General features: G+C 37.1%; 1 protein-coding gene across 1 annotated transcript; it reads right to left on the bottom strand.

Moving 5' to 3' along the window:
- Positions 1 to 363: 363 nt before the first annotated feature.
- On the bottom strand, positions 364 to 12,638 carry LOC131048821 (glycine-rich RNA-binding protein RZ1C). Its single transcript, XM_057982921.2, has 3 exons — positions 12,369 to 12,638; positions 12,130 to 12,247; positions 364 to 1,375 (listed from the first exon to the last, which is right to left on the bottom strand). Exons 2-3 carry the CDS (start codon positions 12,238 to 12,240, stop codon positions 716 to 718), a joined length of 771 nt encoding a protein of 256 aa, XP_057838904.1. The 5' UTR covers positions 12,241 to 12,247; positions 12,369 to 12,638; the 3' UTR covers positions 364 to 715.
- Positions 12,639 to 12,874: the final 236 nt, after the last annotated feature.

Below are 12,874 nucleotides of genomic sequence, written 5' to 3' on the forward strand. Positions count from 1 at the left end.
ATATTACTACTGTTAATGCAATCTGATAACCAAAAATCTCTTGGATTTTGTTGTGAACTTACCAAAAAATCTATTATTTTGAAGATCTTGTCATACGCACTGATGTCACCAAATTTTTGAAGCGGAGTATTAAACAGAAATCCATCAGGAACCAAAGCAGCAGTGTCTAGTGAAAAAGAATCAAATGTGCAATAAATTCACTGCTCAGATATCAAAAATAGTGTCTCATCATCTGCACAACCTCCAATAAAACAGTAGCCAAGCGTCCACTTGCAGTCTCTCTAACTTACCACATGATACTTTCTGTTTCTAAAAAGCTTCAAGGATAATGTCTCATCTCAAACCAAACTGTTGCCAAACAAATTCAATAAACCACTAACATGTTGCTGATTTCTGCCATTTCTAATATTACAGTAAACGGTAAAAGCACTGCAAAATATGATGATTATCATAGGCACTGTCAATCTCTTCTAAAGAGAGATGCACTTTAAAACAAGTCGAAAACCACACTCATGTGGGTTGTGTGTACCAACTTCTGCTGAAATAAAATCCTATCAACATGAAAACAACTGGTCATGAATCATGATCATGTAGTACAACTGCAATATCTAGCATGGCCACAATCAATCACAGATTTTTCATTGCTATAACTAGATGGCCTGAAAGTAACATTCATCAGTGAGATCCACTAAAAAACACAAAAACTATTCAGTCATTAATAGCGATCATCATAAGCTGGACGCCCACGACTTGGGCGGTCATAGGGTGCTGGTCTTTCTCTGTAGCTTCCTTCATAGCGTGCAGGGCCACCACTAACATAACGGTCAGTTCCCCTACCAGGAGCAGCATCACGATCATATCCCCGTTCCTTTCCATATCCATTCTGCGCATAACGATCAGATGCATAGCGATCACTGCCATATCGATCACGACTGCCATATCTATCCCTACTATCAGCACCACGGTCTCTTTCACCATATCGACCACCACTATAGCGGTCATCATAGCGGTCACCATAACGATCCCCTCCAAAACGATCTCCACGACCTGCACCAGCATATCTGGAGCGTGATGAAAACCGACCACCACCACCAACAGTACATTCTCTTGCCCAATGCCCAGGACGACCACACTTGAAGCAATCAGATCGTCCTGGTGCTTTGTCACCATAGTCCCCTCTTCCAGAATTGTAACCGGCACCAAAACCATAATCAGAATCTGGCCCTGCCTTAGGTTGAGCTTTGTTAACAGAAATGTTCCTCCCATTTAGTTCTCTTCCATGTAACTGATCAATGGCATCTTCCATGGCACGCATATCAGAAAAAGTTACAAAGCCAAAGCCACGAGGGCGACCAGTTTCTCTGTCTAGCATCACCTGCAAATACCATAGAAATTTTATAAAACATTTAAATTATGATAATGTCAATACCTTCTATCTACAAAACAAAAAGTCCCTGAAGAAGCAATTGTGCAATTGATAAACATTATAAAAATTGATTCACACCGAGTGCTGATTTTTGTAAAAAGACACAGCAATCAATTTTAATAATTTTTTTGATGAATATTCTTGGGAACAATAAAAAGTTGGTTCCTGGGCTTAATCAGGTGCATCCGAATCCAATTACGTCCGTAAAGGATGAATGGAGATGTCCTGATGAAGGATGGCTGAAGATTAACTTTGACTGGCATCAAAGGGAAATCCAGGGCCATCAGGGATTGGATATGTGGTGCAGGATTGAACAGGGAATATCCTTGCTATGGGGGCTCAAAGAATTGATGATGGCACAAATAACGTGGCGGAAGCATTGGCGGCTTTAAATGCGATCAAATTTCAGAAGAAAATTGGTTTTACAAACTTGCACTTGGAGGGTGACTCACTTATTATTATTAATGCCATCATTTTGGGGGAGATTCAAGCATGGCACCTGAGGAAGTACATAGTGGTTATCCAAAGTGAATTGGCAAATGTCCGGTCCTTCCATATTGGACATGCGAGACGTACAGCTAATGAGGTGGACGACTCCCTCTCTAAGTGGGCAGTGAAGTTTAATGAAATTGGTGAAGTATTGGTGAAGTACAAATTGAGGATTTTCACACCCTTTCTCTTAATGATTGAAATCCTTGGCTTGCAGTGAATTGATATCAGCATTAATTAAAATGATGGGGATTTGATTGATCGGACTTGAGGCGCTATGGTGGCAATATCTTGGGAGAGGCAGTATTCGGTGGTGCCTTTTTCTTTTTGCTCTGCAGATAAACTGAGGTGGCAAGAAAAATCATGGAAGCAAATTTCCCCCTCATCACTTCCAGACCCCAAGCTACTTTCTTCAGTTTGGTATCGGCAAGGAGAATGAAGGGTCTCTTCAAGTTGGGTGATGAGGAATTCATTCAGCTAATGGAAATGTTATTGGGAGAAATTTTCTTGCAAGCGAAGCATCCGTATAGGACTAATATGGATGTAGTGACAATGGTGGTTGCTTAGGGTCTGGAGTTGGGAGATTCAACGGATAATGTGTTGTGGGCGGTTCGTTCGATTTTGGGCGATGAGTGGTTGGTGGGTCAGAATTTGGTCTTGGAATGGGCTATTCCTGGTGCAGGATTTGATGTTAGCGAAGGTTTTGAGGACCCTGGGTTGGCTGAGCTGCACGAATTGCTCCCTTTCAAGCGGTGGCCAGCGGAATACAACCGGGACGAGCATCAGGCGGAGGCTCTTATTGCTTGGGATTCAATGAAGGCTATTGAGGGTGGCGCATTGGTGGTTGCGGGTGGAATGGCTGGAGGCAGGGGTATGCGAGGACAAAAGCGTGGCAGGGTGACAAAGAGGAAGCGGTTGGTGGGTGGCTCAGGTGGTGGCAATGTGCGTTGATGCAGAGTCTTTTCACTCTGTTTCTTCTATCTGGGTCTCATTTTTGGTCTTGGGCATGTCTGGTTTGGCCCTCTGTGTGTTGGGGATACGTTTTTTGGTTCCCCATTTTTTGCCAACAGATTATTTGGGTTTTGGGTATGTGGCTCTGGACGGCAGTATTGGTTTTGTGTCATAATTGTAACAGGTAAGCCATGCGAAGGGTGTTGTCTGGGAATGTTTTGGGTGCTGGGGTTTTTTGGGTGCTCTGGTTTTCTTGTTTGGAGCCCGATATTGGTTGTAAAAGTTACTCATACAAGGTGGACATAAATTTTTTTGAATTATTAATATAATATATACTATATTACTGATCGAAAAAAAGAAGTTGGAACCATAAAAGCCTTTCTGCTTAATCTATTTTTTTGTAACAATTTGTTTACTATTCTTCAAACACATTTTCTTAAAAAAAAATACTTCACAAAAATTCTGCCACAAAGTAAAAGGCACCATCAACTGTTACAAATGACAATCTCCTCTCTCAAATTAGACTGCCTCATCATTCTAAAGGTTATTTATATTAAGTTACCAAATTCTTGCCATCCAAAGTCTAAAGACTGTTACAACAAATATGAAATTTATTTAGTTAGGTGCTCAACTGTTTAGCCAAATTTCATATCAGCACCATATCTTATTATTCTCAAGCTTCAGTAAAAGCGACTGTTGACTCGTGTCTCCTCCATTGGAATTACAAGTAGTCTCTTCATATAAACAGTAGGAACTTATAAGCAGAGTCAGTCTCAAATTAAGCAGAAAATTGAAGTTTTGGGATACAAACTACCTGCATTATTGATATATGTATGCAAGTATAGTAACAAAGAATAGCTCTGGGCCCTAAATTATCTGTCCTCTGATGATAATCTATGATGGTTTTCTGATAGCAGAATACTCTGCATTATAAGGCAGTACATAATAACGTCCCACTTAAATATTTTACCAACACCAGAGAAAAAAAAATAAGTATTCAAAACAGGGCATGAGTTCACTGCTTCAAAGGCAAACTAAATATTTTGCCAACACCAGAGAAAAAAAGGATTAAGTATTAAAAACAGGGTATGTGTTCACTGCTTCAAAGGCAAAATCGTGCATTATTTTCTATTTTATAGATGCAGAAAACGAGAAATATCAACTCAAACATCAGAAAATTTCTTCAGTACAATTTGGACTATATTACCTAAGCAGAAGAAAACTAAGCCAATTCTATGTATGAAATGTCTAAGAATCAGAATTTGTGTCAATTCATCAGAGGGTTCAGACAGGGTACTAACCAATTGAACGAAGTCAGCAGCTGGTAAACCAAGGTGATTTTAATGCTTACATGATAATTCCAGTAAGTTTCTGCACCAATACCAGTCACAGACAGATTTTGAAGGGGACTTCTTTTATTTTTGATCTCTAAAAACCCATAAACATCATGTTTCATAAATTCCGTGAGTTTTGCATACTGCATTTCATTCTTTTCATCAGTTTTAGTACTTCAAATATTTTAATCCTTTGACCATGCAGACAGAAAACAGTTATAGAATAGATTTTCACGAACTAATAGGCAGCCCACAGCAACAGCCAAGACCCAGAAAACCGGAAACACTAAAAGCCAACCTAACAAACAGAGAACACTAAAATTAATATAAATGATAAGAGTATTTAATATTAATACATATCATATGACAACCAGTATTAATCATGCCTCTTTTGTTTACAACTGTTGATTTTATGGTGGTGCTCGTTAACCACAGGCAAACATCAGATCTGTTGCCTTCGCAACCATAGACGATAAGCTCTTATCGTCACCCCCGAGCACACTACATGTCCTTCATGTTATTGAATTCATTGCTATTGATGCAATCATGACCTTGCATATATATGAATCAATACCTCCTAATAGATCTCAAGTTGGCCATATACTTTTGGCGCCAAGGATAGGGTCAGACCTATATGTTACAAGTTACATATGAGTCTCCCTTAGTTGCAAGTTACATTTAACTTAATCACAAGTTACACATAAATGGTTTGCCCAAATAGGACCTGCCCCAAATTAGACTCATACAACTGAGATATCCAAATGCCAAGGCCGACAAGCCACTTGGCATTTAGTGCACTAGTTCGGCCCTAGAAGGGATCCGACCTAGCTACACAACAACAACAAGTAGTTACAATGGCTGACAAGTTGGCTACTGGACTTCAAACCTTCATCCACTACAGGCCTTCTAAGGCAAATGCATCTGGAATATAGCATTCCAAAAAGAAACAATGATGTACTCCAATTTTTATTTTTAGTATAAGGGCACTACACCTTTGGTAGGATTTGTTCTCACTATAAAGGGTGCTGCCTCCTTGGTAGGATCTTATACAACTATATATATATAGCACCCTCCTTGGTAGGATCTTATACAACTACATATATATATAGGTTATCGTTGCCGAAACCCTATACCGGTGAAGTCTTGATGGTACTCTCATTCCATGTCTAGAACAGGACGAGATAACAAAGGCCTTGGAAGAGGTACATGAAGGAATTTGTGGGTCTCACTCCAGCGGTCCTTCCTTATCAAAGAAAATCATGTGCGCTGGATACTGTTGGCCATCCATGGAAAAAGACTCCTATTATTTTGTCAGAAAATGCAAGAAGTGTCAAGTACACGGAGACTTGATACATGCACCAACACAGGAATTGCAACCAATCAACGGATTTTTAGGAGACCAGTTTACAGAACAGATTTTTTTTTGCCATTTTTGGGGACAGAGGAAACGGCTAACGGCTATATTAAAAATAAGGAAAATTTAAGATATACTGTGAAACAAACAGTAGTACTGTATTTTAAATTTATTACAGTAATAAATTTTAAAAACAGTAATATTGTTTGTTTTACAGAATATTAATCTGATTTTTTGTACATAGTTTTTATTCCAGATTGAAATTTATGATTGAAAATATAATTTGTTATTAACACCATAAAACTCAGAAATTGAAATCAGAAAAAAAAAATTAGAAATTAAAATTAGACTGTGATTTTCATAGCTGAGAACATATGACAAACAGTGAAAGTTAATCACTGCAGTGACTGTACCTAATAGTTTTTTATTTTTTAATTTGTTGTTTATTTGTTCAGATTCAAATTGTCAAGTGGAGGAAAACAAGGGTTGTACCCACTTTGGAAGTATGTTGACCGTGTTCCAGGACTGAAAGAATCAGGTGGAACAGTCACTATCAAATGCAAACTTTGTCCATTGACATTGAAAGGTACCTACACAATGATGAGGGCTCATTTCCTTCACTTGCCATGTAACGGTATTGAAGGTTGTACAAATGAGTCTGAACAATATGATGCTATGAGAGAACAAGAAAAGGTTGATGGAAAAATTGCTATTTGAAGCTCTCATGCTTCAACAACAGGGGCAACTGCTGCAGCTTACAGTCATAATATAGAGTCAGCAGTGGATGTGCTTTCTAAAGATGTAACATTTGAACAAGCTCACAAAAAACCACACATTGGCAGCTCAAACCCCATTGGAAGATTGTTTGATGTGCAAGGTCGAAAAGCAGTTGATGCAGCAATTGGACGATTCTTTTATGCAAATGGAATACCAATTAATGTTTGTTGTTCACCATTCTATGGGGAGATGGTCCATGTTATCAATAATGCACCAACATGCTATAAACCACCTGGGTATGAAAAGCTTCACACTACTCTAGTTGATAAAGAAAAAACTCGATTAGAGGAACAAAGTGCACCATTGAAAAGAGTGTGGGCTCAAGAAGGATGCAGTATTGTGATGGATGAGTGGATAGATGCTAGGAATCGTCCATTACTTAATATCATGGTAACATGCAACACAGGGCCTTATTTTTTGAAGGCAGTAGATTGTTCAAGGCAAAAATAAATGCAAAATTTCTTCATAACCAGCTATGTGACATCATTGAGGAGGTGGGGGCATCACATGTAATCCAAGTTGTTATTGATGCTGCCCTTGTTTGTAAAGCAACAGACATGTTGGTGCAAAAGAGGTACAGGCAAATATTATGGCCACCATGTTGTGTACATTCATTGAATAATGCACTCAAAGATATTGGCAAGTTCCAATGGATTTCAAATCTCATAGAGAAGGGCAGAAAGATACAAACGTTCATATGTGCCAAGGTGGAACTTCTTAAACCTGTTGATACACATTTTGCTTCGTACTTCATTCTTCTTGACTGCCTTTGTGAAGTCAAAGGAGCTTTGTGTTCCATGGTTGTTAGTGATGCATAGGCAGCTTGGAAACAATCTACATCAAATATTGCAGTTGAAGTGAGAGGTATGGTCCTTGATGAGAATTTTTGGGCTGATGTTAAGTTTGTTGTGGACTTTATTAAGTCCATATGTGAGGTGATCACATTTGCAGATTCAGACAAGGCATGTTTGGGAGAGGCTTATGAAGCAATAGATTCCATGTGTGAAAGATTAAAGAAGATATTGATGCAAAAGATATTTCTCTATATACTTTGATAGAGGAAAAATAACGTGGAAGGTGGAACAAACTTAACACACCTCTTCATCGTGCTGCCTATGCCCTTAATCCCAAATGGTATGATATGAAAGTGACCAAAAGGGGGGCTCCACATCAAGATAGCGAGGTAATGAAGGGATTTTGGGTTGTAGTTAAAAAGATTTATGGCCGAGATGAGGAAGCTTCAGTTATGAGGACTCAATGGAATAAGTTTTCATGTGGGCAAGGTGATTTTGCTTCCGTGGAAGCTGTATATGATATGAAAGTAAAGAAAGATCCTATAAAGTGGTGGTAGAACCATGGAAGTGAATCCCCTAGGTTGCAATCATTTCCAATACAATTGCTCTCACAAGTAGCCAGCTCTTCATCTTGTGAGAGAAATTGGAGTACTTCATTTTGTGAGAGAAATTGGAGTACTTATGGGTTCATTCATTCACTAAAAAGGAACCAATAAGGATCAAAGAAAACAAAGAAACTAATGTACATTCATAGCTCACTTTGTCTTCTCTCATGTATATCCTGGATACAATGAGGGTCCTTCAGCAAAATGGGATCAAATTTCACCTGACGAAGAAGTTGCAGCCATTGTGGATGAAGTGGTTGAAGCAGATGGACTAGCTGATTTATCCCCTATTATTCTACCATCAGAGGAACCTGAATTTGAGAGTGATGACTATTTGGAGAGCCTCATAGCTGAGGACCTTGATATGGATGATAATGGCGAAGAAGAGTAGATGATAAATATAAGATTTCTAACTTTTGTTTTCAGTTTTTTGTTTGTGTATCAGCTTGCTGCTTATCAAGCTATTTTCAATATGTAATCACTAATCAGTTTGAAACTTTGACACAATGATTGTATGACATTTTGATTTGACTCATTTCACATGTATGTACCTAAACTTCGAAGTTTATGTTAATTCTTGTTTTGAAAGTTCAATGTCACTATATTTTCAGATTTTCTATAAATTATTAAATTATATTAAAAAAGAATTAGCATCTCCAAGTACCCCCCGTACCCATGCAATCTTGTGTGTGTGTGTGTTGTATATCAAATTTTATATATTATTGTGTGTTGTATATCAAATTTTATATATTATTGTGTGTTGTATATCAAATTTTATATATTATTGTGTGTTGTATATCAAATTTTATATATTATTATTATTGTGATGGGAATAGAGGAGCTATTCAAGAAATTTACTTAATTTTTAAGCTGGTATCAATCATGATAATGTAGTATTCTTAAATTTATCCTGTTTCATGCTACAAATATGTATATATTAATGCTTTTTACATGTTTTTTATAAGTACATACCCAGCACCAAGGAAAAAAATTGTCATAATGCCATAACACACCCACATACTCAATCCCGATTTAGATAACTTAGCCCAGTAGATCATGAATAACCTAGGAGAAAAATAGTAATGCAGAAAAATAAAGCACTTGAAACCACGGAAGTGCATTTGGTGACTATTACCCCTATAACATACTTTTCTTGTATTGTTGCTTTACTTCTTCTCCTACTATATTATTTTTCCCCGATGTCCTCTTTACAGCATTTGATTTGTTCGCATAACTCCACCCTAAACAACTTTTTTCTAAATCTTACTTTGGGGTGTTCATGCGACAGGCTGAAAACTGCCAAGCAGCTACCAAACATTTTCTATCACAAGAGAATTAAACAATCGAACAAGGTAGAATCTTATCAGGCACTTGGAAATGTTCTTTTCTGGAAAGAACTTGAGAATCATTTGTTATGCATTTCTAGGCATGTCTGATATGATCTATGCATTTCGATAAATAAGTTATTTATTCATTTGTATTAGTAAATCTACTATAATATTCATCATAGGTCCGAGGTATTTTAAGTTCAAGGGAATGTTATAGTATTTTAAATGAACCATGACATAGAAGTTAAGGAAGAGTAATAAGAAATCACGTTATATGAGTTCCAAAAATCTGATCATAAAGTTCATAATGAAAGAAATGCAAGTAATCTTTCCCAAGAAATTAACAACAAAATGTCACAAAGGAGGTGTTTAAAAGGAATAAGTGTGAAACAAAGCCACAACAATTCTGGCAAGTAAATCCCTATTCCAAGTAATATGCCTATGATATATAAAGTTATAACCATCTGATTTATCTTTTAACACTAACCTGCTCTCTCTCTCTCTCTCTCTCTCTCTCTCTCTCTATATATATATATAAGCAACCAACCAAAAATATGACATGGTTGCTTCTCATAAAAAACTTTATAAAAAAAAGGCATCCATTGAGGAAAGAAATAGCTCACTGAACAACAGAAAAATATGACAAGGTAGCTTCTTGGTGCAGAGGACATCTGGGAAAAGATATTCATTGAAACAAAGATAGGCACAGTGAACAACAGAAAATGTGGGCAAAGGGCTTCTTGGCACAGGAGAGTATCTTCAGAAAAGACTTCCATTCATCCATTGAAACAAAAAAATAGGCACAATAAGCAACAAAAAAATACAAGGTAGCTTAACAACACAGAGGACTGCATCCATTGAAACTATAAATCGGGCACAGTGAGGTACAAAATAACACATACAGATCAGAAAAACCAATGATTATAGTAAGGAAGCAACAAAGTGAACGCAATAAGCAACAGAAATGATAAACAATTACAGTTTCTCATCATTAATAATTATGCAATATGATTGCCCAAAACACACAAGGGGTAAGCTGCTGTTGGAGCCATGGATGTGGAGGTATAAAAATGTAGGGAGTCAGTAGTAGTATAATAAAATAGCCCCATTTTTGTTTATTTTTTTGGGGAGAACGAACTTGGTTGTAATTTTATAGAACTGGTATGAAGGCCTCCATTTTTCCTTCCATGGAGCCTGTTAATATGATAGGGTGGGCCACCAGTTTTGCTCGCTTGGAGCCTGTTAGTAGGTTGCCCACGGCAATGTCGGTGTAATTTCTAGGACATATAAGCAGATACTGTAAATTTTCTTATACTTCTAATATAATGGGTGCATTCCCCTTGAGTGATATTTACTGACCAAAAGAACATTATGTAGTGTGATTGGCTTCATAGGAAAAATAAACCATAGGAAAGAATCATAGGCAAAGGAACGAAAGCTGTTGATATCAAAGAAAAACTATGCATTGTGGTTAAAATTGTATGCATCGGGGGTTAGTTGAGAGTTGCATATCATGTGGTTAGCATAAGTTGTATAACTGATAAAGCACGACCCTTACCCCAAAGTCAACATATTTTATGATTAAAAACTACGATTGTTACGAAACGATGCCTACTTCAAGACAAATAAAGAGGCTTTAGGATATATAATACACCAAAAATAAGACACAAAAATAGGCACAATAAGCAACATAAAAATACAAGGTGGCTTAACAACACAGAGGACTGCATCCATTGAAACTATAAATCAGGCACAGTGAGGCACAAAATAACACATACAGATCAGAAAAACCAATTATTATAGAAAGGAAGCAACAAAGTGAACGCAATAAGCAACAGAAATGATAAAACAATTCCAATTTCTCATCATTAATAATTATGCAATATGATTGACCAAAAAGCGCAAGGAAAAAGCTGCTGTTGGAGCCGTGGATGCAGAGGTACAAAAATATAGGGAGTTAGAAGTAAAATAATAAAATAGGCCCGTTTTTGTTTTGCTTTTTTGAGAGAACGAACACAGTTGTAAGTTTGTAGAAGTGGTATGAAGGTCTCCGTTTTTTCTCTCATGGGGCCTGTTAATATGATAGGCAGGCCACCAGTCTTGCTTGCTTGGAGCCTGTTAGTAGGTTGCCCGTGGCAATGTTGGTGTAATTTCTGGGACATAAAAGCAGATACTGTAAATTTTCTCATACTTTAAATATAATGGGTGCATTCCCCTTGACTGCTATTTACTGACCAAAAGAACATTATGTAATGTGATTGACTTCAAAGGAAAAATAAACCGTAGGAAAGAATCATAGGCAAAAAGAACGACAGCTGTTGATATCAAAGAAAAACTATGCATTGTGGTTAAAATGGTATGTATCGAGGGTTATTTGAGAGTTGCATATTATGTGGCTAGTATAAGTTGTATAACTGATAAAGCATGACCCTTAGCCCAAAGACAACATATTTTATGATTAAGAAATAAGAGTGTAGCGAAAGGACGCCTATCAAGACAAATAAAGAGGCTCTGGGATATATAATACGCCAAAAAGAAAATTAAAGATATTCAGGAACGAATAAAAATAGAAAACCTTGTTTGCAGCTCAAATTGACAAAACTCAATGCAAAATAGCTCACTTATCCATGGCACATACGACTTAACAAGGTACCAACAAAGTAAAACCAAAACCAGACATAGTTAGATGTCTATACTAACAATGATATCGAGATAACCGAAGAAAAAATCTTCTCAACGTTCATAAAATAGCTAAAGCCGAAAAATAAAACTCTGACTTGGATAGGCAAGTCGGCTAAGCTAGTAACGCTAAAAAATTATTCCTAACATTTCTTAATTATTGACGGAGAAGACTATGACACGACATTCCGAAGTAGCTAATAAACCCTGCGTGAGCAACTCAGTCATAAAAAGGTGCTTTATAGTTCACAAAAAAAAAACCCACCACCATTTCCACTTAGGGTTTCAAGCCCAGATAATAGCAGGATTAAGAAAACAAAATGACACGGATTCTGACAATATGGCAGCGCAATGAGTAAGATTTGGGGCTTGGGTATAATATTATAACACACCTGGGCTTCCAAAACTTTGCCAAAGCGGCTGAAAGTGCTCTCCAGCTCTCTATCAGAGGTGTCCCACGAAAGACCCCCAACAAACACACGGTAATCCTCCTTCGCAGACATTGCTTCTCTGATACCAGAAAACAAACTTAAAAATAAATATACTAAATATAAAACAAAAAAGTACAAAAAAACCCCTAGACGAAACTCTTGCACCAAGGTCGAACAGCAAACCAGCAAACGAATTTTACCTGCAATTTCCTCTTCACACAAGTAATAAACGAAAGCAGCCCTGTTCTGTTAGTGCCGAAGCGAAAACGATTCAACCAAAGTAAATTAAGACATAAATTAGCAGACGAAGAAAGGCTTAAGAGCTTTGTAGAGGAATTTTCAGGTTTTAGGGAACCGACGGAGGAAAAGAACATTGGAAAGCCTAAATTGTTCGACGAAGCTCTAATTCGAGTGGTTTACCTTTACCGTCAACTAATAATATCCTTCCATACTCATTAAACATCGTATATTTAGCAAAATATTATTTTTTTTAAGTTTATCTATTTTGTGTAGAATTTATAAATGTATATTTAGAAAAAAAATTAATACCTCGGGCAATTGTATAGTCGGTTAGTATTTGTAGATAGGTAGATGGAGATGTTAAAAAGAAAAGTAGAAATAAGTAGATGGAGACGAGATATAGAATGAGAGGGCGATATGGAGAGAGATAGAGAAGATAAAGTGATAGAAAGAGATGTAAGAGATA

This window comes from Cryptomeria japonica, chromosome 2 (genome assembly GCF_030272615.1).
Source record: "Cryptomeria japonica chromosome 2, Sugi_1.0, whole genome shotgun sequence".
Classification (NCBI taxonomy): Eukaryota; Viridiplantae; Streptophyta; class Pinopsida; order Cupressales; family Cupressaceae; genus Cryptomeria; species Cryptomeria japonica.

What these genes read in the sequence shown, in the direction of transcription:
- LOC131048821 (XM_057982921.2), bottom strand. Translation starts at nt 12,240, where the DNA reads ATGTCTGCGAAGGAGGATTACCGTGTGTTTGTTGGGGGTCTTTCGTGG. An exon ending in GCAAAGTTTTGGAAGCCCAG is followed by an intron (nt 1,376 to 12,129) that starts GTGTGTTATAAT and finishes TGGTATTTGCAG; the next exon opens with GTGATGCTAGACAGAGAAAC.